The sequence below is a fragment of the Solanum lycopersicum genome, chromosome 7 (genome assembly GCF_036512215.1).
Source record: "Solanum lycopersicum chromosome 7, SLM_r2.1".
NCBI classification, from domain to species: domain Eukaryota; kingdom Viridiplantae; phylum Streptophyta; class Magnoliopsida; order Solanales; family Solanaceae; genus Solanum; species Solanum lycopersicum.
The window spans coordinates 59,438,465-59,463,588 of record NC_090806.1 but is presented as its reverse complement, the minus strand read 5'-3'; the positions used below and the strand labels follow the sequence as shown (position 1 = coordinate 59,463,588).

The window sequence follows — 25,124 nt, the reverse complement described above, 5'->3', positions numbered from 1 at the left end:
AAATAAAAGGAAAAGAACTAGACTTAAGTGTCGAAAAAGTACTTGAGATACCAACCATAAGAAATTGGTTTAGAAAGCAAAAAGATGAATACTATATAGTTAGTCAAAAGGAACACATCAGATTGTAAATATACAAACGGAAAGGCACAAATACCAATAATAAATAAAAGAATAATAAACAAGGAAATACAAGATGTAAAAACCAAGACACCAATAAAATATGTACATTTAGGAGGAAAAAAAATACTAATAAAAACATGTTTTAGAGAAGGAATAGATATTCCTATTGAAATATACCTAGCAGACGATAGAATTATACAACTTATAGAAAAAAGCATAATCAATACAGTAAAAGGAAACTTAATATACCAAAAATTTAAATTCATAATAAGTGCTAACTATTCAGTAGCATTAACAGACCGAAATATAGATAAATCATTAGTTCTATACTGGAAAATGTCTGGCATAGAATTAGCACTAGGAAGTAAGATATTCACAGCAAGATGTAAAAATTTATATGTATTGACAACAAAACATAAAATAACGGCAAAAAATAATATTAATAAAATAAAAAGAGAAAATCCATTTGAAAGGATAGTAACTGTAATAGATAATAACGACTACAGTTATAAAGAAATCGACATAGAAAAAGACCTAGAAATAGTAAAAGAATAATTAAGTACTTCAAGCGTACCGAATATACTAACAAGAGCTACATCATCAAGAATGAGTACATCTAAAAGAAACTATATACTCCCACAAAACTTACTACTAAACACAGGCGAAATAACACCATACCATAACTACATAACCGGAATAATGGACCAAAGAAAATACCAAATCTTAATAAATACAGGACAAGAAGAAAATTATATAACAAGAGAATTAATACCAGAAACAGAAATCATAAAAACAGGATTATTATGCCCTGAACTATCTAGAGAAATAAGAACAAATGAGGAAATGACAGAAAAAGAAATAATTATAGGAGGAATACCCTTAATAATTCAATTTAAATTTTACCAAGGAAATCAAAACATTACCTTAGGGATAAAATGGCTAGAGAAATTTAAACCATATAATATAGAAAATAAACAATTAACTATAACTTATCAAAATAAGAAGATAATTATCAAAAGAACAAAATGAATAATGAAAATCTATATACTTGCAAAAATTATTGTAGAAGGATATTACAACAGATATTATACACCAATGATAGATACAGGAGCAGAAGCAAATATATGTAAGTATAATTGTTTATCTAAAGATAAATGGAAAATATTAAAAACACCTATGGTGGTAACATGATTTAATAACGAAGAAAGTATGATTACGTATAAAGCAAAAAATGTAAAAAATATAAATATCGGATAAATGTTAACAATAGGAGAAATCTATAATTTTGAGTTCACAACAAAAGATATGTTATTAGGAATGTCATTCTTAGATAAATTATACCCACATATAATAACGAGAACACACTGGTGGTTTACCACACCATGCAAACATAAAGTAGGAGCAAAAAGAGTAAATAACAAACAACGTAAATCCACAGAATGGATCAAAGGAAGTGAAAAAATTACGCAAAAAATTGGAAAATATAAGCAAAAACAAAACAACACAATTAGAAATTATTATCTTTGCAATAGATAAAGTTAAAGCAATACAAGACAAGCTAGAATTACTCTACAATGAAAACCCACTACAAAGATGGAAAAAACATAAAACAAAAATAAAAATTGAGTTAATTGATGAAGCTAGCATAATAACACAAAAATCCTTAAAAGACAATGCTAATGATTTAACAGAATTTAAGATGCATATAAATGAACTACTAAATAATAACTATATACAAGAAAACAATAGTAAACACACGAGCCCAACATTTATTGTAAACAAACATAGTGAACAAAAACGAGGTAAAAGTAGGATGGTCATAGATTATCTAATCTAAATGCAAAAACAAAAACATATAACTACCCGATGCCTAACAAAATATTAAAAATTAGACAAATTCAAGGATATAATTACTTCAGTAAATTTGACTGCAAATCAGGATTTTACCATCTAAAACTAGAAGAAGAATCCAAAGAATTAACGGCATTTACTGGACCACAAGGATTTTATGAATGGAATGTTCTACCATTTGGATATAAAAATACACCAGGTAGATAGCAACATTTTATGGACAATTACTTTAATCAATTAGAAAATTACATTATCTATATAGATGATTTATTGTTATATTCAAAAACACAAGATGAACATGTCAGATTATTAGAAGAATTTATACACATCATTGAACATTCTGGCATAAGCCTAAGTAAAAAGAAAGCAGAAATTATGAAACCTCATATAGAATTTCTAGGAATACAAATAGAAAAAATGGGATAAAAATGCAAACCCACATGATACGAAAAATAATCACCCTTGATGAAAATATAGATACAAAAAAAAATTACAATCCTTTCTAGGATTAGTAAACCAAGTGAGGGAATACATACCAAAATTAGCAGAACATTTAAAACCATTACAAAAAAAACTTAAGAAAGATGTCGAATATCATTTTGACAATAGAGATAAAGAACATATAGATATATAAAAAATTTATGCAAAAAACTACCGAAACTATATTTTCCAGATGAAAATAAATCATTTACTTATATTGTTGAAACGGATTCGAGCAATCACAGTTATGGAGGAGTCCTAAAATATAAATATGACAAAGAAAAAATAGAACACCATTGCAGATATTACTCAGGATCCTATACAGAAGCATAATTAAAATAATAAATAAATAGAAAAGAATTATTTGAATTATATAAATGTTTATTAGCATTTGAACAATATATTGCTTACAATAAATTTATTGTGAGAACAGACTACACAAGTAAAATGGTGCATAACCAAAAAGGTACAAGATTCAGTTACAACAAAAGAAATAAGGAGATTAGTATTGAATATATTAAATTTCACATTTACAATTGAAGTGATCAAGACTGACAAAAATTATTGCAGATTATCTCTCCAGAGAAAAATAATGTAGATACATTGGAAAAAATACTAGCTACCATGACAACACTTTGTCAGAAAATGGAGAAAAATTGAAAGCGAAATACAGATGCTAAAAAAGACAGCTAATAGTCAGCAACATGACTCTAAACATGCGGAGCTAAGTCAGAAGCATGACTCTAAACATGCGGAACTAGAAGGTGGCGTTGGGAAACACCTTAAAACCCATAACAAAATGTTAAATACAGTTGCAGGTAGCACATCTACAGGAGGATCAACTACAAAAAAAGAAGATGGTAAGATAAAATATACAAATACCAATATGAATAAACTATTCTCCAGACTATACCTTCCAGAATATACCCAAAAAGATGTATTTGTTCCCCCACAAGTAAATACCTACAAAACCAGTTTGGATTCACACAAACAAATATATAACCTTATCACCAGGACGTATATAGAAAATATACACAAAATTCAAACCTTTTTGAATCTAAACCCCAGAGCTAAAAATACCCAAAATCCAAATGAAGATTATATAATCCAACACTTACAGGAATATAATAAACTCATAGCACAACCATGTACCGATTCAAATCTAGTAGCAACTTGCTACAATTATGGACTTTTAAGTACAGTATACACCATAACAGGTGAAGAAATAACTAAGATACCAGAACTACACAAAGTGTTTCTACATTACAAAAGAATAACTAATGGAACTTTATTTTATACAAAGTTTTATTTAGCAACTGCGAAAATATTATACGACGAAATCAAACCTATAATACAAGTTATCAAGATTGGTTTGACCAAAGAATTGATAATCCCGGAGAAAATAGAAATACAAGAAGAAATACAAAGGGTAAATATCCTAGAATTCTATGCAAATAAAAGAACTATTGGGATAGCTACCATTTTGAATGAATTATCGAATAATTATCTAAATAGAAACGCACTTTGGAGCTAATACAATCGAGATCAGACGATGATATATTCCAATTGCAAAGAGCTAAAAATAGCAGATATGGAAGAACTACGCCAATGGATACTAAGCCTGTTGAAACCAGAGCAGCCACCTACCACAAAAGCTATCAGAAAAAAATTTATTTCACAAAATATGATGACTAGATACTGTAAATTAGTAGGCCAAAAATACCCAGATCATCTATGCAAAAAATGTGACGGAGAAGACAACTACATTCTAGAAGTACAGCTGGAATAATAAAAGCAGAAACAGCCAATAACTAGAAGACAAAGAAATTATGTAAAGTTATAAATAGTATGTCAGACCATATGTAAAAGTAAAGGCCATTATGTAAAGTTATAAATAGTATGTCAGGCCATATGTAAAAGTAAAGGCCATTATGTAAAGTTATAAATAGTATGTCAAAAAAAAATTGTATATATAGGGGACTTCTTCTCATCAATAAAGACAGGGACTTTACCGTATCCTCTCATCAATAAAGAAAGAAATCCGCATGTCACCAAAAGATGAATAACTCACTGCATTTCGCACGCCAAAAGGTATTTATTGCTACAAAGTGATGCCATTTGGTTTAAAGAATGTTGGCGCCACATATCAAAGGGCTATGCAAAATATCTTTGGCGACTTGCTCCATAAAAATGTTGAATGTTATGTTGATGATTTGGTAGTGAAGTCGAGGAAGAGGGGTGATCATTTGAAAGACTTAAGGATGGTGTTTGAGTTATTCTGAAGATATCAGTTAAGGATGAATCCGTTGAAATGTGCCTTCGGAAATACTTCCGGCAAGTTCCTTGACTTTATTGTGAGACATCGAGGAATTGAAATTGACCAAGCCAAAGTCGATGCAATATCAAAGATGCCTGAACCTCGAGATATTCATGAGTTAAAAAGTCTCCAAGGAAAGTTAGCCTACTTGAGAAGGTTCATCTCGAATCTAGCGGGGAGATATCAACCATTCAGTCATCTCATGATGAAAGGTGCTCCTTTTAATTGGGACCAAACATGTAGCGAAACCTTTAAAAGTATCAAATCGTATCTAGCGAAACCTCCAATTTTGGCAGCCCCTATACTTGGAAAACCATTGATACTCTACATTGCAGCACAAGAAAGGTCTGTAGGAGCCCTGTTAGCTCAAGAGAATAGTGAAGGCAAAGAAAATGCTCTTTATTACTTAAGTAGAACGATGACGCCAAATGAGCTAAATTATTCGCCAATTGACAAGTTATGCTTGGCACTGGTCTTTTCAATTCAAAAGATGAAGCATTATTTTCAAGCTCATGTTGTCCGCCTTATTTCTAGAGCAAATCCCATCAAGTTTGTTATGTCAAAACCTTTCCTTAGTGACCGACTATCAAGATGGTACCTCCAATTCCAACAATTTGAGATTGTGTACATCTCTCAAAAATCCGTGAAGGGACAAGTACTAGCGGATTTCTTAGCAGACCATCCTATACCAAATGATTGGGAGTTAACCGATGAGATGTAATGTTAATTGAAGTTCAACCTCCTTGAAAATGTACTTTGACGGGGTTGCACATCGCGATGGAGTTGGTGCTGGCGTGGTGTTCATCACTTCACAAGAAGAGATTCTACCATTCTCTTTTACCCTAAAACAATGTTGCTCCAATAATGTCGATGAATATCAAGCATTGATACTTGGACTTGAAATGGTCGTTGACATGAAACAATTACATTTACAGGTCTTTGGTGACTCTCAATTGGTGATTAATCAACTCTTAAGAAGTTATGAGGTAAAAAAGCCTGAATTGTGCCCTTATCATGATAATGCTCAAAAGTTGATAAGATGGCTTGGAGATGTAACCCTTCAACATGTGCGTTGAACAGAGAATAAGAAAGCTGATGCATTGGCTACTCTAGCTTCAACGCTAACCCTTCCTGATCAAACGCAAGTAACTGTCTATCAAAAATGGATAGTACCACCGTCAAATGAGGAAGAATATATTGAAAATAAGCTTGATCATATCGTCACCATTGTTGAAGCTGCGAAGGAAGATTGGAGACAACCCATCATTGACTACCTATGTTATGGGATACTTCCAGAAAATCCAAGAAGAAGAACTAACATACGTCGTCGTGCACCTCATTTCCTTTACTACAAGGATACATTATATAGGAGATCATTTGAGGGTATGTTATTACGATGTTTGGGAGAGAAAGAAGCGATTCAAGCTCTGCAAGAAGCACACTCAGGAGTATGTGGATCACATCAATCTGGACCAAAACTTCACTTTCACATAAAAGAGGATGGGGTATTAGTGGCCAACCATGGTGAAAGATTGCTTATATATTCTGCCAGGAAATGCGATGTTTGTCAATTTCATGCAAATTTCAAATATCAGTCACCCGAAGTATTACACCCAACCATCGCATCTTGGCCATTTGACGCTTGGGGACTGGATATTGTAGGACCATTACCAAAGTCTTCTGGTGGACACTTGTACATCTTGGCTGCAACTGATTACTTTTCAAAATGGGCTGAAGTTGTCGCTCTTAAAAAGGTGAAGAAAGAGAATGTCACAAATTTTATCCGAGTAACTATTATCTATCGCTTTGGCATCCTTCGCTATATAATAACAGACAATGGCAAACCATTTGATAACAAGTTAATGAACAAGATTTGCGATCTTTTTTACTTTAAGCAGCGTAAATCTTCTATGTACCATGCTGCCGCTAATGGTCTTGCTGAAGCATTCAATAAGACTCTATGCAACCTGCTCAAGAAAGTTGTCTCCAAATCCAAACGGGATTGGCATGAAAGAATGGAAGAAACTTTGTGGGCATATAGGACAACATATCGCACACCAACTCAAGCAAGAAGCTTTGTGGGCATATAGGACAACATATCGCACACCAACTCAAGCAACACCATATTCACTTGCTTTTGGAGTTGAAGCCGTCCTGCCACTACAAGCTTGTTGATGCTGATGGCTTAAGGATCGGTCTTATTAATGCGAAATTCCTAAAGAGATACTATCCTTGAAGTAAGATGGTTCTCCTTAAGGTACGAGCCTAAACTGCATGTCACTCTTGGCCCGCAAGAGTATAAACTGTGTACGGCACAACCACAAAAAAAAATCACTCAAATCCCCATAACTACGTTGTGAATTGATCCTCTTTATTGAGGTACGTAGGCTCTTAGAACCATATTCTAAGTTCAGTTGCATGATTATAAAAAAAAAATGTTCCCACTTGATTTTTCGCATGAAAGTCAAAGCGATATGTATTTTATTTTATCTTTTGTCGCATAAAACTTTAGGCTTGTACAATGTATTGATAGGTCAATGGAGGGGCAAACCCTTATAAAATATGAGTCTCTTATTAGTATGGTTGAAGTCTTTAAATTAGATCAAGTATGCAAATTGAAGTCTTTATATCCTTCAAGTTTATTTTTTGAAGTATCCAAATTCTCTTAGTATACAGGTTGAAGTATTCAAATCCTCTAAGTATGAAGGTAAGGCTTCAAGTATGTAAGTAGAAGTCTCCAAATGCGTATGTAATTGAATTCCATGCCTAAAGGTGCGTGAGGTTTGTCCCTTTGCACCTTAAGCTAGCTTTGTTGCGGATTATCCCTCAATAGATCTTTGAATTTATATGTTCTAAGGTGGACAAACTTTTTCCTTTGCACCTTAAGCTAGGCCTTTTCACGGGTGTATACTTAAAAGAATCTTTTTAAATTTTCATGCCTTAAGGTGGACAAGATTTGTCCCTTTGCACCTTAAGTTGACCTTTTCACTGGTGTATATTTAAAAGGATCTTTAAATTTCCATGCCTTAAGGTGTACGATATTTGTCCCTTTTCACCTTAATCTAGCTTTGTTGCGAATTTATCCTTCAACGAATATTTAAATTTCTATGCCTTAAGGTGGAAAAACTTGTCCCTTTGCACCTTAAGCTAGAGTTTCCATGGATTTATCTTTAAAGGATCTTTAAATTTTCATGTCTTAAGGTGGACAATATTTACCCCTTTGCACCTTAAACTGGTCTTTTCATGGATTATCCTTCCTCAAGTTGGTTAAGTATTAGAGACCTTGTAACACCTTGAGTTTATTTTCAAGGCGGGAGTGTTACACGGTATTCTAGTAAAGCTTCAAATTGGAGAAGCATTCGAGATCTTGTAACACCTTGAGTTTATTTTCAAGGCGGGAGCATTACAATTCTAGTAAATCTTCAAGTTGGTTAAGCATTCGAGATCTTGTAACACCTTAAGTTTATTTTCAAGGCGGGAGCGTTACACGATATTCTAGTAAATCTTCAAGTTGGTTAAGCATTCGGGACCTTGTAACATCTTGAGTTTATTTTCAAGGCGGGAGCGTTACACGGTATTCTAGTAAAGCTTCATGGTTAAAAACTCGGGACCTTGTAACACTTTGAGTTTGTTTTCAAGGCGGGAGCGTTACACGGTATTCTAGTAAAGCTTCATGGTTAAAAACTCGGGACCTTGTAACACCTTGAGTTTATTTTCAAGGCGGGAGCGTTACACGGTATTCTCGTAAAGCTTCATTGTTAAAAACTCAGAACCTTGTAACACCTTGAGTTTATTTTCAAGGCGGGAGCGTTACACGACATTCTAGTAAAGTTTCAAATTGGTTAAGCATTTGGGGCCTTGGAACACCTTGAGAGTATTATTTATTTATTTTGTTAAGGCATGTACGTTAAACACATTTTTATGTGATAAATCCTTCCATTATGTAGCCTCCGTAAAATATAAAATTTTTGTTGTTGATCTACCAAAAAAAAAAGAAAAAAAAGAAGAAGAAGAAGGAGGAAAATACAAGTGAAGGAGAGATAGTTATCCGTCAAAATGTTTGAGACCCAGAAGGTATTAAATCTTGAATCTTGCATGTGTTGTAGACCTTTATGTCTAGATTCGAAATCATCAAGAGTATTGTGATCTCGTTGTTCCTATGTCAAGACACGAGATTTTTAGTAAGTCACACAAATCTGAAAATTTTAGCATGGCAGAATCTAGAGTTAACTTCAAAAAATCATCTAGAAAGATTCTGAAGGTATTAAATTTTGAATTTTGGATATGTTAGAGATCGAAAAGTCTAGTTTCTACAAAATCAAACGGTTCATGATTTTGATTTTTCTACAATGAGATATGAATTTTATACAACGGACATGTCAGGCTGTAAAAAAAGTGATGAATTTTTAGCATGACAGAATCTAGAGCTAACTTCAAAAAATCATCTAGAAATATTCTGAAGGTATTAAATTTGAATTTTGTATATGTTAGAGATGTATAAGCCTAGTTTATGAAAAATCAAACGGTTCATGATTTTGATTTTTCTACAATGAGATATGAATTTTCTACGACAGACATGTCAAGCTGTAAAAAAGTGACAAAAATGAATAAAAAAGGAGGAAAATTACCTTGAGTATGACCTTTTCTTCGTAGGCTTACAATCTGTAACTGAGGATAAAATTATGGAGACAATGTATTTATTTATAGATGTCATGTGGTGGGATAAAATCCTTCTCCCAGTTCAATTACAATTTCTTTTTTGGCTTGGGCAATAAAACATATATATGAATATGAAATTGAGTAGGATTACACTTCCTAGTTCAATTACAATTCCTTCTTTTGACGCGCGCGCGCGTGTGTGTATGGTGTGTGTGTGTGTGTGTGTTGAATTCATAAATATATTAATCCAAATAAATATTGTGGATTGATATAATTGAGTTAAATATTTAATTCCAATAAATATGAATTTAATTAAAGTCTAAATTAATTGATTTGGGCTACATTGGATGAACCCAATTTGTTAAAGGGCAACTTTCACATATAGCAAACAAAAAATTCATATTTGTATGCTATAGCAAACTTTGCATAATTGCGCTCCATAGCAAACATAAAACTGTATAATTTGCTATACATATACAATTGTATAATTCGCTGGCCTAAATTGTATAATTCACTGGCCTATTTCGTTGTAATTGTATAATTTGTTTTGCATACAGTTGAATCGAATTAAAATGTATGTATATTGCATAATTATAAGTGTATAGCAAGAAGATATATGGTTTTCTCGCTTTATATAAAAACATAAACACAATATATACACTTTTGTTGTATAAAGCTAGAGAAAATTGTATTTCACTGCAATTGTATAATTCGCAATTGTATAATTCGTTGGCCTTTTTCTCTGCAATATTTGAAGTAAAATGTTTGTAAATTGTATAATTAAGTGTATAACACGAAGATATACATTTTTGCATGTGTATATACAATTTTTTCTCGCTTTATACAAAACAGAAAAACAGAATTATACACTTCTGTGTATAAAGCGAGAGAGGCGAGCGAGAATGGAGAGTAGCGAGCGAGATTTTTGGGAGAGAGACGCTGGCAAATTTTAGCTAATGTTTGCTATGGAGCACAATTAAATCAAACCCTAGCTATTCCATTTAATTTAGGTTATTAATTTGCTATTATATACAATTTTCCCTTTGTTAAACCCAATCCATCTCATTCTAGAGCCCATCTTGGCGCCACGTGTGCAGATGATGTGGCATGCCAAGTCAAATAAGAAAATCAATAGAATCATGACATGTGTCAAAGATGACAAGCCCACTCCATAAAGCCCAAATGTCATGTCACTTAAATCTGATTGGCTGAACGAAATCCTATTCCAATCGCAACTCCTCTATTCTAAAATTATAAATAGGGGTCCTCATAATTCATAATAGGGACAGAAAATTCTAAACAAGAAGCTAGAGAAACTCCGTGGTACAAACGTCATCTAATTCTCTACAAAGCTACAAGTTTAAGAATTCAAGCGTTCAAGTTCAAGAACGATCAAGATCAAGACCACCGAATTCAAGACCAAGCTCGAAGCCCTTGAATTCAAATAAAAGTTAAGATCAAGATAAAGTTCAAGTTTAATTTCTATCATAGATTCCAGAACAAGTTTCAAAGCCCTTGAATTTATAAATGAAAAGGCGAATTCAGAGTAATTATAGAGATTGTAACACTCGCATTTGAAATAATAAAATTGATTGTTGCTATAATTTTCTGTTCTTGATTATTATTTTCTCAACGCGAATTTTATTGTCTACAAATACATTGAATAATTAACACATATATCAGTGTACTTTATAAAAGTTATTTTATTTCAAATTTAATTTTAAAGTAAATCCCGTAAGCTTAACATATAGCCCGAAGATGATAAAACAAAAAAAAAATTAACTCACCACAATTGATTTGGATATTTCTAATAGCAAGATATTTTTATACTTAACTCTGAAGTTAAACCCTTCTTAGCTTTTGTCATTATTTTATATTTACCTGGTTGATAGAAAAGATTAATAAATTCTGTATGAATTGAATAAAAAGAGTAGCTATAGTTCTGTAATCTATACAAATGTATACTCCCCGTGATGACATTTTCCACATTATCATATCATTAATAATTAAAAGAAAAAACATAGGAGATTTGCAAATTATAAAACATGAGAGATATATGTACGATAATAAGGAGATGCGAGATATTGCATTAAGTAGAAATGAGGAAAGTTAGACGTAGATCGCCGAAATATTTGAGAAAATTAGACGTAGATCGATAAAATATTTGAGAGAGGCAATTAAATAAGACATGACACAAATAACATATATATATACTATAATTTCAAAAGCACTGCTCATCAAGTATATACAAAACATTTCTACCTCTATTATTGTAATGGGATTGAAATCCGATTTTGACATCCCAACGTATTAAAAGGTGACACGTGACATTCAGAGTTTAGCGGCCCTCAGATCGGGCATGCCTTGAATCGTACCCCGGGAGATCCAAAAGAATACTTTTTTAATTTATCTTGAAATCGGGTAAAATTAAATCATAAATGTCTTCCTTCTACAAACTGAGCAGTATAAACAATATTATACATAGGATTTTGTTATGTGCATGCCATGCTCTGTAGAGTTATCAATTTGCAGTATGCAGTATTTTTGCTGGTGAATGGGCTTAGAAAAAAAGCCAATGCTTCTTTCTGGGAACTCTAACTGGAGCTTCTGAAAGAAAAAACCAAACGTGTTGTCAGAATAACTGACCAAAAATTCTCAACTACTGCGCAACATCGAAAACAATAATGCACTTACCTCCAATTTCGTATAACGAATTGTAGTGAACTTCACTCCAAAAACTCAGCCACAGTTCTGAAAATCGAGAACAACGAGTCAAGAGTTCTGTACTTTCACGAGATTAAACATGTTGACGGCCTATACACATTGATAAATTGCTAGATCAAGACAACAATGTTCATCAGCACAACACGATACATCTACTAACTAGTGATTTGGAATTTGTTTACTTATGAAGACAGGATTACTTTTTTGATGACCATGGTATCCAGGTTAGATTGTAGGCACCTCGACTAGTTTCTTGGGGTACCTGCTACCTCCCACTAGCATAGATATAAGCAACTCTATCCACCAAGACTTGGATAGACGAGGAAAAAGTCACCTGACTGATTTCAAAAATAAAAAGTCACCTAGTGTTTTTCTCTTCGTATATCTGAACATCTAAGCCACACCGTTGGGTGTCAGACAAGGTTAATCTTATCAGGTTTAACTTAGTCTTTCCTAAGAAAACCGTGAACCTGTGTGTTTGTCTATATAAATAGAGTCAGTAGGACTTGATAAAAAAAAAATGATTCAAGTTTACAGTTCATAACAAATAAAACTTAACCAGTGCCCGGCATTATCAAATTGTGTCTCATGTGATCCTCGACTTCTGGAAGTTGCTCTAATTTAGTACTTAACAGTTGCTTAGTAGCATTTCACTTTGGGATGATACTTGTCCCAAGCAAAAACAGCAAGTACTATTTTATTTAAATTCTGGATTTGATATCACAACTCGTGATCTGAGTATTGTTTAGTAATTTTCAGGTATCCTTTTTGTATTTTTGAGTTTTAATATTTATGCAGGAAATTTAAGAATTAATAATCATAAATGAAATAACTGTCACAAGTACTGATTGGACCATGATCATTAGGTAACAGAAAGGATGACATACCCCTAGAAGGTTGTATGTCCTTGGGAAGGATATCAATGTAGCCATTGTCCCGGAAAGAGGTGACCAAACATATTTTTACCCCAAACTGCAAATAAAATCCAAAAAATTACATAGAATTAGAAGACAGCAACATCAATCACCTAACAACAGGAAAAAAAAAGAAGAAAGAAATGCAGATAAAAACGTATGCATGAGAGGCTTATTAACTTGCTTTCATGCTTTTAAGTTGCTTTCATGTCTGATGCTATATTGAACTTCAATCAGTAACAGTGGAACTACTTTATTTGAATTCTTCCCCTTCACCAGTAAGAAAAAAGAGGCAGAAGATATTGTTTCTTTAACGGCGCCGTTTCTTTAAACAGTTTCTCTTCTTCATATTTTTCGCTCATACTAAAAAGTACTAAATCTCGTCTTCTTTAGTTTCAGTGACACAATAACATGACAAATGAGCCAGAATTGCTGGTTTTGTACTCATTTCCTGATTTCCATAAAACTGCTGTTGCCTTTTGGGACAAATACGGCTTTACTTCTTGAAGTAAATAAAACACAAGGGGATTCCAATCCAGACTCACTTTGTGATACAGATTATCTTTCAAAGACCTATTTGATGTCTTAAACAATTGTATGCCTTCTTAAAGTCTTATGTAAATTGACAAGATGTGACGAGCCAAATTTTACTCTTCCCCACTTCTGCTCTAAAACCTACAGTTACTTTTCAGCAACATACATGCAACACAGGTATACCACATAAAAACTAGATCAGGTTAAGCAAATGAGATGGTGCCCGTTTTGCAAGGAAGTAAGAGGTACTACTAGAAACGTTCATGTTAAGATGATCAGGTTATTTGCTGTGACAGTTTCGGTCAAGAATAAAACTCCATCATAGTCAAAGAGTTCCAAGTAGACCTCCTTAATTCACTAGTTTTTTCTCTTAACAAAAAGAACTTCCATGAAAGCCAAATGGTAAAAGGCTAACAGCTCAACCACGGTGAAGCTTTCAGAATTGCACTGCACTCATAACTTTTGATGCTACCACATTATATACCAACATCAACTGAAAATTTCACTTCCTAAAATCTTTCAACTTTTCCACTATGTATATTATGCAATGATAGGATGCTACTAACAAGGTTACTTCATTGCTTTTTCTTATTTAACAAGCTCAAGTTTGGAATGCATCAGTTTTTCTGTCCAGGGCTCCAGGCAATACATCTTTACTAACAGTATAATTTGTTGGCTTTATCTTGTAAGCAATGTTCCAAATCACAATGAATCATAATATTGCATAAGTACATCCTCATTTTTCTTCTGTGCTACCTCAACAGTGCCATTGAATATTAGTTCAAATGCTGCATTAAATATTCATAAGGATACCACATATATGCATCCAATGCTTGTTAAGACACAAAAAGAGAAACTTGCAACTTACTCTATCAGCAGCTGCTTGTAGAGTGACATGATCTCCCCATTCTCCCGACCTGGTTAGAATGAGAATATGTTGGTTAAGTATTGAGATTTCTTGATATAAGCACAGAAAATTGACCAAACAGCTTACCTCTTCATCTTCTTCAAGTACCTTTTGTATTTCATGGGTACATAACCTTCATATAACTTTCTAAACTGCTTTAGCTGAAATGAATTGCCAACTAGGATAAGAAACATGTAGGACAAAAACTAGATATAGAGATAGCGTCAAACTCAAGCAAGTAATTGTATTAATGTTTACTAGATCCAGAAATTAGGTCAAGCAATTGAGCTGATGAGTCTCAGATAAAAACCGAGAAAATATTCTTTATTATTATGCACAAGTTACCCAGGAGCAGCAAAATGAGAGTTTCACCAGAAATGTCACACTCTGAACTTATGATATAACAATAGTTGTTCTTAGCCTTCTCTTTTCCCAAAAGAATAAAAAAGTCAATCCTTTTTCTTGGCCTACTTTAGTTAACAGTCTATAAGTCCTCGGGCAAATTATCCAATCGATAGTTGTTTGGATTTAATAGTACCAGGTACAGTAAGTGGCAATCTTAGATGCACACAATCCTCAAACATAAGCATAATGTAATTTTCAATTCTTAGCATATCCTGTTTCCGATGATGAGCAGAAAATATTAAAAACATGCACTATACCTGTTTAACAACCTCCTTCCTTACATGCTTGTGATACTCTGGATTATGATACAACTGATCTGAAAGGGCTCGAAACTACAATAAGTCAAATAAGACAGTCACAACCAGGTTCAAATTGCCTGTGAATTAATAAGTAGCATGTGGGTCTGAAGTGCAACGAAAGCTTGTCGACCAGTCAAAAGAGACCAACCTGGCAATTCCCATCCCCTTCTATTTGCATTTCAAAGAGACCATATGTCGCCAACCTGAATCGAAGATAAACATAGGATCAGAGTTGTCAAAAGGGAAAACTGTAGAAAAACATCAACAAGTTGTCACCTTTTAAGTGCAAAGCGCAATTAAAGTGTGGGTTCAGCTATGTTTAAAGGTTCTAATGAAAGGACATAGTGTGTATATATATGTGTGTGCATATATATATATATATATATGTTACACATAGAGACTCACATGTCTGTAAAGTGAAAAAGAACTTATGAGCACAAAAAGTAATAATCTGGATAAATACTTGAAATAGTATAATTCCGTGAAATATATGACGTAAAAAATCATGTCAATCAAGTTCAAAAACTAATATAGAGTGATTTTGATAGAAAGATACAGTTTTAAGCTTTTAGTGACTAGTTTTCTTATAGATATTTCTAATTTTTATTTTTATTTTGATAGGAAAGCACAAAAAAGGCTCCATCCTAGCTCTGGTTTTACATTTTTTGTAATCTTGCTACCAACTGCCTATTTCATTCATCTTCCCAGAAAGACCTTACAGATGAGTGGATGGAATTGTAATGTGAACCAACTCCCTTATCTACCATGAAAGATAGTTGCAGCTATCTTTGTTACAAAGAACACGGGTTTACAATAGAAATAAAATAAGAAGAACTTGATCACAAGACAATTATTGTTAGAGCAGGACATTAAGTAATCCAGTAATTTATATCTATATAGAGGAAATAAAATAGGCTCAAGGATCAAAACTGATATATGTTGGATTCACAAAAGTAAGTCAACCAAAGGCCTCAAGCTGAACAATTGTGGCATGATCAGTATAATGATAAATAACCTGCTGGAGAGTCTTCCGTGGTCTAGCGTGGCATCATTTGGGTCAGGTATCTCCCCAATTACCCGTGGAGTGTGCTGCCAGGAAAGTAAGACTGTAAATAGAATGCAGAGATAGTACACAAAGGTTTCCATGGGATAAAGCTCATGAAGTAGTATACTGCAATGCAAACTAAGGACACATACACACAATTCATTCAAATATACTTTTGCTAGAGTTTGCAGAAAATAAGAAACAAATGTAAAAGTTATATGCTTGTTCATAAAAAAGTCAAAAATTTCCCTGGATTTGATATCTTTTATAGATCATAGCAGACACTAGACGTTATCAGGGACAAATGTATAGATAAAATATGGGGCAGATGAACCCGTGGTCTATCCATAAAACTAGGTATTTTATGTACGTATTTTCTAAAATTGATATAATATTATCTGCCGTCACCCATGATACAAGAGGGCTAAATGGTACACTTGGTCGGATTTAAGGATCCATTTCCACTTAATAAATCTTTACCTTCTGCCCAAGTTCTAAAAATCTTAGATTCGTATTTGGAAATTACAAACAAATCTCTACATAAACCCCAGTGAGTCCATGATCATCAAATCATAAAACCTCATTGAAATTACTTCCTTTCTCGTACTAAAACAAAAATACAATCATACCGGTATCGAATCTAAATGAGAAAGTCTCTTTCCAAGCTTGCCACCATACTTTCTAGCATTTTCCTCTTCTTCAGCTAAAATAGTAGCAATGGCATGATCATCCTCAGTACCCTGCTGTGAATTGCTATTCAAACTAGATGCAGAACTGGAACTTGCTCTTGAATTCCCATAGTATTCATTCATGTTATATCAAACAACTTCAAACAAACAGAAAAAGAATTCATATCAATAAACATCATCCAACCAAATAAACCCTCAAAAAAAGAATCTTTAAAAGTTTGTAAGGTTCGAATCAGATAATTGTCAGCATATATACGCAAAATAAAACACCCCCATTACTTTAGTCAAAATACCCATATAAAAATTCAAGAAAAGGAACATTAAAAGATCCAAAATCAAGAAAAAGAAAAAGAGAGATACCTGTAAATGGAAGATAGCGAAAAAGGGTTTGGAGAAGAAACAAAAAGTAGTTGGTTGAAATATAAAAAAAAATAAACGTCATATATTTGTGTTGAAGAGATTGAATGTTTGGGTAAACCAACAGCCAAAGGGAAACGGAAGCGTGTGCGGGCTTAGCTATGGAAGCTTCTTTCTTATATCTAACTCTGACTTTTACTTGCACAAATTCGGCTACTAACTATAATTTTTTTTTTTTTTGGAGGTTTAAAAAAGAATTTTCTACATGTTTATACAGACCTGAAATAGTTATATATAAAAAGATTGAATGTATTCGGAATAAAACTGAAAAATTAAAGGAAATTACAGCCATATATAAATACAAATTATTTTATACAAAATATAAATCAAATAAAGAATTGTTAGTTGAAATTATAAAAATATGACGAATTATACAAATTAAACGTGATTAATTATACAAATTTAAATTTAACTCACGTAATTAGCAGTTAATATTATTCACGAGTGATAATTATTATAAATTGTAGCTATGATATCTAATTAGATAGTATAAGTTTATTCTTTTGGCTACATAATTTTGGATAATAATTAAAAAATATTTCGAATAAATCTTTATGTGTCAAACCATATATGATTTGATATATCGTCTTAATTAAGTAAATGTTTGATCACATTTTTATCTCATTGTGAAATTTGAAAATTAAATTTTTATTTTTAAAGTGAAAAAAATTACATTTAAAAATTAAAGTTATGATTGGCCATAAATATAACTGTGTTATGAAATCTAAGCTCAGTAAAATATAAATGAAAGAGAAGAAGACATAAAATGTAGATAGAGGAGAGAAGTTTTCTTCTTATTCAAGTGTGTCTTTCAAATTGTGAGTGATATCTTTATTTATATTGTTGAGATATCACTCCCAAAAGTCATCCAACTAGTAGAGACATAGTTATCCTAAATGACCTTATCACCTTGAAGCACTTATACATGAATTCAATTAATTGTTGGATAAATCTAATGGATAATCCACATAATACAATGGATTTATAACACTTCCCTTTGAATATCCATAGATAATGTGCCTCGTTAAAACCTTACAAGGAAAAATCTTGTGGGAAAAAATTCTAGTGAAGGAAAAAGAGTACACATATTGTTTGATACGCACTATTTGTTGCCTCATTAAAAACCTTGCCAGGAAAACCCAGTGGGACAAAACCTCGGTTAATGAAAAAAAAGTGCAACGCGCATTACACTCCCCCAATTAAAACATCACTTTATTTCTTGCGATGATGTCTCCAATCATGTACATCATCTTCTCAAATATTGACATTGACAATGTCTTTCTGATCAAATCACATTCACGAAGATGTTGCATCGTTGAACTCATCTTGATATATCATTTTCTGATTTGATGAATATCAAGACTTTGAGCTTTGCCGGATATATTTATTGAATATCATTCTAGTCGTCATGACCTTGTTGTTGCAAGTAAATTGCACATCAAACTTGTTCACATCAATAATCATCTTGTGGACAATTTCATTTGCAGTTGATTGTCTATATACATTGTGGTTGGTAAATTCTTTTTTAAAGAGGCATATGATGTGTCATTGATTTCAAGCGGATGCACTCTCGACTTGCTTCATGGAAGACTTTATTTCTACATGGTTTGAAGAAGAGATCACCTGCATTTGCTTCATTGATACCAAGATATTATTGTGTCTCTACATGCAAACAAATAGCGTGTTTGAGATCAAACTTTATTCGGATCATATTAATATTCTGTATATGCATAATCAATCAATTCTGTCTTAGATTCCTTGGAATAGAATAAACTCATAACTATGGTCCTTCGAAGATATTCAAGTATGTGTTCAACACCATTTTAATGTTCTTTTGTTGGGGAGGAACTGATTCTTGCCAGTAAATTTACTGCAAAACAAATGTCTGGTCGAATATTGTTAGTAAGATGCACTAGTGCCCTGATTACACTATGATATGGAGTTTCATCACCAAGAAGTTCTTCATACTTATTTTGAGATCAAACTGAATCATCATTTATGTCAAGTGATTTCATAATCATTAGGGTACTCAATGGATGTGATTTATCCATATAAAAATCACATCAAAATTTTTCTGTGTATTTTAATTGATGGACAAATATTTCATTCGTCAAATTCTCAATCTAAGATTTGTCTTTCCAGAATCTTTTCATTTTAAATCCCCTTCTCGAATACTCAATAGTTTTTAAAAGCTCCTAATGTTCAATTCATCAACATACAAAATTTATAACAAATTCAGATCCTGACCTTTTCATAAAAATTCAAGGACAATTAAAGTCATTTTTTATACTTTTTTTTATTATTTCAATCCATATAAGGATTCTTGAAGTTTTATTGAAAAAATTTCCTTCAAAATTTTATATGCTTCATACACCTCGATTGATTCAAGGATTTTCATATAACCTTCATTGTCTAACTAGACATGACAATTATTCATTATATGCATTCAAGTTTTTCATATGTTGTCAGATCAAAACAAACCCCATAGCATCCACCATAAGAGAAAACATCTCCAATAATGTCAGAATTTTTACGACTAACATTTATGCCCCAAGGCACAAACCGTACTTTATGTCTTACGATTATACTACCGCATTATAATTTATTGTACCACACTGACACTATAACTTGATTTATGGACTATCAGTCCAAAACATCATTTTCACTTTTCCAAGTGAAACAAAATATACTTGAATTATGCAGTTTACTTGGCAAACCATTTATCAGTCCACACTATATGACAGATTTGAATTCAAGATCCTCGTCACAATTTATATTACTGAGTACTACGTCATATCAAAGATATCGTCGATGATTATTTGATATCGATTTAACATGACATAACTTATCGAGATCTCTTCATTTTTTCATTATTTTTCAAGTACCTGAACCTTTTTCAATGTTTTATGAAGTATTATGTCGTGGTGCTCTCTCATAGCACTTTCCTCATTATCATGACCATATTGATCATTTGCTCCTCTCCTTCTTCAAGGAATTTTATATTTGAAGCCGATTGTCTATTACGCTTCCGGCGTACCATAGACTCTGTCCTTCAAGGACTTTACATTGTAGCATTTGCAGCTAAATTATATCATATGATCATTCATCTAACAATATATTTGCAACATTATGCAAAAGAATTATCCCTTGAACTTCAAGTTCGCATTTTCTTTAACGAGGATCTAGTTAATTCATAATTACCTCATAAAAAATTTCAGCTGTCAATCATATCTCTCCCCATAATGTTAGAAAATCTAACATTCATCCCAACCTTATTTGGAAATTCATGTTTGTGCGTGGTGGAGCAATTAAAATCATAATCGAACATTCAAATTTTAGATGAAAATTATTTAGTTCCTAACCCTGAACCAATTATGATGGGGAAAACCTTGTTGACTTGATGCATACATGTGTTACTATAAGTTAAATAAATTTATCTCATACCAAATCTTATTTGGGAGTTTTGTTCTAACACCACTGATTTAGCTATAATTGGAGGCATATAAATTTTGCTAAACCAATCAGCATTATCAGTTGAATTTCATAGTTGGAACTGTGCTCTTAATTTAACAATCGAGCAAACAACCAAGTTTACAACAAAGCACATGTGACCCAGCATAGATGCATCTATCATAAAGTTACAAATCATCCACATGGCAGATGAATGGACTCATATTCACCTTTTTATATGTTTCCAATGATTTCAGGGAATACAATCCCAACCTTAGCTGGTACAATAATAATTTTATCAAGAGAACAAGCAACACAAGAATTCTTGAAGAATCTTTTAGTTCTTCATCATATAAGCCACCTAAATTCTCAATTACATTTGCATCACATTTAAACCAGAATGGTCAACCGGTCATGCCAACTAATCTTTATTTCAGTATACTTATAATTTACTTTTATATGTGATTCCATCACCATGCCCACGTTTGTGTGCAACAAACAAGAGAAAAAATGGGTAATTTTTTTATAATAACCCGCTTCGATTATTGTAATATGAAAATAATAAATCTTTTCATAATTTGTAGTCTCAATATTTCTTTTCAATTCATCTGAAACTTAAAAGTTTCTTTTGAGACTTACTACAATCCCAATATTATTCCTCTGGTAATAATACAACTCGTTAGAGCTTGCAATTAATTTTGTGTACTGTCACATATTCCATGATACCATCCATATGGTGAATATCTCCTGAAGAAGAAATTATATTATTATTATCATGATCAAAATTATTACGAGCAAGACATGTTTCTTGCTTTACTTTGTTGTACCATAGGTATACAACCAATGACAAATTTATTGTTACACAATAATATTATTTTGGTCATGACACAACCTTTACAGGCAAGAGTTTTTATTTCTTTTGCCCTTGGTAGTTCACAAATAATCATACCATAATATTTATGACGTATAAACATAAATGACTATTGACCATTTCTGCGAAATAAAAATTTATTTTTTCCTCTCAAACCTCTTGTAGAGTTGAGTTGTGGCATATATCATTTTTTTTAGAAAAGACATAAATACATCATCGAAGTTGTCCCATATTTTCATAAAGACACCTAAACTTTAAAATTGTCTTATCACCCCACTAAACAACTATATATCATTGTAAATTGGTCATTTTTACCCATTCCCTTGTCTACGTCGTGCGCGTGTTGCTCACTCCCTAAGATAGAATTAACCCGACCCAACTTATCTCTTGAAGAAAAGTCGTCTATGTTCTCTTCTCATCACCCATCACCAGATTAGGTAAAGAAATAGGAACATCCATGGAAAATTCAAAGCCATTATAAACGCACAAGCACTTAACAAGACAAGAAGCCTCTCTGATAAGTGAATGCAACTGAAACAACATCATTTTTACTGGAAATCTCCCTTCGTCTTTGTCAGGTATATCCATTACATCATTTATTAAATTTAACAGAATGGTGCTCGTTCTCACCATTGTGTCGATAATAATCTTCTGGTTAGAGCTTGTGTTCTCATCTTGAAGTATGGAAAGCAAACCCAAAATCGATTGCATTGGTCGTCTCATCCCATTGTTCATTACCCTCTTAAACGAATTACTTGCCTTCACAACATTCTCCTTAGCTTGTTGCAGACCGTTCCTCGCTTGTAGTTTCTCCCTTATTAACTCTTCAAGAATCGTCGCATGGGATAGGGCCACAACCACCTGATCAGCAACTACTTCCACTATCTCCATCTCATTATGGCTCCGATCATCATTTGCACTCGGAATAACAAAAACTAAAATAGCCTAACGAGTGTCAATCAACTCAGACGTCACACCTTTGAAATCCGAAGCAACATAGTTCTTGCTATGAAAATCAAAATATTAGGGCTACCACATCTATTTTGGGTTTAAATTGGGAAAGATGACATAAATTGATTAAATAATTAATAATAAAGTAAGGAAATAACATGTGGCCCTTTTAAACAGGCCAATTAAAGTGAAAACTAGTCCATGACGCGCCTAACGTGTGTGTAAACAACCCAGACGAGGGAATGGGTGAAAATGACCCATTTACAACGATATAAGTTGTTTAGTGGGGTGATAGGACACTTTGAAAGTTTAGGTGTCTTTATGCAAATATGAGACAACTTTGATGGTGTATTTATGTCTTTTCTCTTTTTTTTCTTCTCAAACCTCCCATAGAGATAAGTCGTGACATATATCAAAACCATAATGATTTTATCATATATTGACACATTCTCTTATAGAATGGTCGATCATTCACTATACTCATCACAAGTCACATTCTCTTCAAGGAATGGACTAATCATTTATATGTACTTCATAAATTTGCATTATAAGCACATTGTCACTTTGAAAGATCAAGTGTTCCATCACTTTATCTTCTTGTATTTTGACGGAGGATTTATAAACTTGTCAAACGATTAGATCGATAACATTCATAAGTCCAATGATCTTTCATACCATTTTGATGACAAAAATTGCCTTCACATTTTGAAGGACTATTTGGAGAACCCATTGTGTTTTTCCTTTTATAGTCACCACAATGATGACTATTATAATTTCGTCTCTTCACACTTTTTTTATATCGTTTATCATTTGTCATGTATCAGACTAATTATTTACTGCTATCATATTCATACAAATAGAATGAAGCAAGTCAACATGAGGATTTCAAAGTTATCATATGTTGCTACCACATTCTTTTCAAGAAAATGAACAAATTCAATATGACAAATTCAAGACTTTTCATCAAATATATTATTTTTGTCTTAGTCATCATTATCATCATTATGGTGCATTAGCCTTAAATCCAACGTCTTATCCATATAAAGTCATCTTAAGTAATAAATTTATGAGATTGGACCCAATACCTTATCATCATGGTGCATCAAAACTCAAATTGATGTCTTACCCTATTGGTGTGATAGAAATTGAATCTATCGTCTTATCCTCAAATATTTTTCATTACGTGCATCCGGACTTTAACTTGATGTCTTATCCTTTTGATGAGATAGGAGTTGAATCCATCGTCTTACCCTTCAATCAATGTTATATAAGTCAATACCAATAGAACTCAACCATGAACCTTTAAAACAAATCAAGAATTATAGAAGCAAATTTAGTCAAAATAAGACTGAGAGTTTTCTCACCTCTAGCAATTATAAATATAAATAAGTTCTTCATAATTAACACTTAAAAAATCAACATGAAAATTTTCTTCTTTATCCTTCAATTCTTTTCTGAAACGAAGAACTGTTAGTATAATCATAAATCAATGTATAAAATTGTTAAAGTAAAACAAACCAATATGTTCTACCTTTTCATATATCACATATATACTAAAATAAATTATTAGTATAAGAGGAACTTTTGAAAATATAAATGTGTAACAAGAAAAATAAATAGAACATGTTCCTGGTCACAAGTGTTTCAACTACAACACTTTTGCGAAATGCTACAACTTTTAGAATATATTCGTGCTTATAATGTGTTATAAAATCTAAGCTCAATACAATATAAATGTAAAGAGAAGAAGACAAGAAATGTAGATAGAAGAGAGAACTTTTCTTTTCATTCAAGTGTATCCTTAAAATAGTGAGTGATATCTCTATTTATAGTGTTGAGATATCACTCATCCAGCTAGTAGATATATAGTTATCATAAATGACCTTATCACCTTTGAAAGCACCTATGTACATGAATCCAATTAATTGTTGGATAAATCTAATGAATAATCCACATAATATAATGGGTTTATAACAAATTGGAGTTATTTTTTACTTTTAATGAGTAATTTAAAATTAAAAGAAAAATGTTTTGTTATTATTCTCTTCTTTTAAAAAAAATCAAATTAAATTTCAAAATTTTACCTTTAAACATATTCTTCAAAATTCAACTAAAAAAAAGTTTCTTACTCAAATGTCACTATATAAGAAGTTGGTAATAATGATCATATTTATTTTTAGCATATGCACAACGGAAGTAATATTTAAAATCATGATTTATATTACAAATAACTAAACGACATAACTTGAATATTTATAGAAGAACACTAATTTGTTGAAACTTTTGCACAAATTGCTTAAAACACATAGATCCAGGACTCCAATCTTATTACAACTTGATTAATCAACACTTATATGGTCAAGTGAATATTTTGTTCTCTGAAAAGGTGTATCTTTTCTAAAGGAAAACCAATCCTTTTTTATACATGGTTTCCAATTGAAAAAATTCAAAAATTTGAGTAAATATTCCTCTATTAAAACTTAAAAGTTTC

General features: G+C 32.3%; 2 protein-coding genes across 2 annotated transcripts; both read right to left on the bottom strand.

Annotated features, from left to right (window-relative positions):
* Positions 1-11,616: 11,616 nt before the first annotated feature.
* Positions 11,617-17,634, bottom strand: LOC101253803 (OVARIAN TUMOR DOMAIN-containing deubiquitinating enzyme 11-like). Its single transcript, XM_004243587.5, has 10 exons — positions 17,305-17,634; positions 16,885-17,081; positions 16,226-16,299; positions 15,359-15,413; positions 15,169-15,243; positions 14,594-14,667; positions 14,468-14,516; positions 13,039-13,123; positions 12,122-12,178; positions 11,617-12,034 (listed from the first exon to the last, which is right to left on the bottom strand). Exons 2-10 carry the CDS (start codon positions 17,065-17,067, stop codon positions 11,988-11,990), a joined length of 699 nt encoding a protein of 232 aa, XP_004243635.1. The 5' UTR covers positions 17,068-17,081; positions 17,305-17,634; the 3' UTR covers positions 11,617-11,987.
* Positions 17,635-22,084: 4,450 nt separating this feature from the next.
* LOC138337535 (protein EIN4-like) lies at positions 22,085-22,573 on the bottom strand. The gene has a single exon (XM_069287450.1). It carries the CDS (start codon positions 22,571-22,573, stop codon positions 22,085-22,087), a length of 489 nt encoding a protein of 162 aa, XP_069143551.1.
* Between the last annotated feature and the right edge of the window lie 2,551 nt (positions 22,574-25,124).

Coding starts and splice junctions, on each gene's coding strand:
- LOC101253803 (XM_004243587.5), bottom strand. CDS start 17,067: ATGAATGAATACTATGGGAATTCAAGAGCAAGTTCCAGTTCTGCATCT. Junction 14,517..14,593: donor TACTTGAAGAAGATGAAGAG/GTAAGCTGTTTG, acceptor CATTCTAACCAG/GTCGGGAGAATGGGGAGATC. Junction 12,179..13,038: donor GGACATACAACCTTCTAGGG/GTATGTCATCCT, acceptor CTCGATTTTCAG/AACTGTGGCTGAGTTTTTGG.
- LOC138337535 (XM_069287450.1), bottom strand. CDS start 22,573: ATGGAGATAGTGGAAGTAGTTGCTGATCAGGTGGTTGTGGCCCTATCC.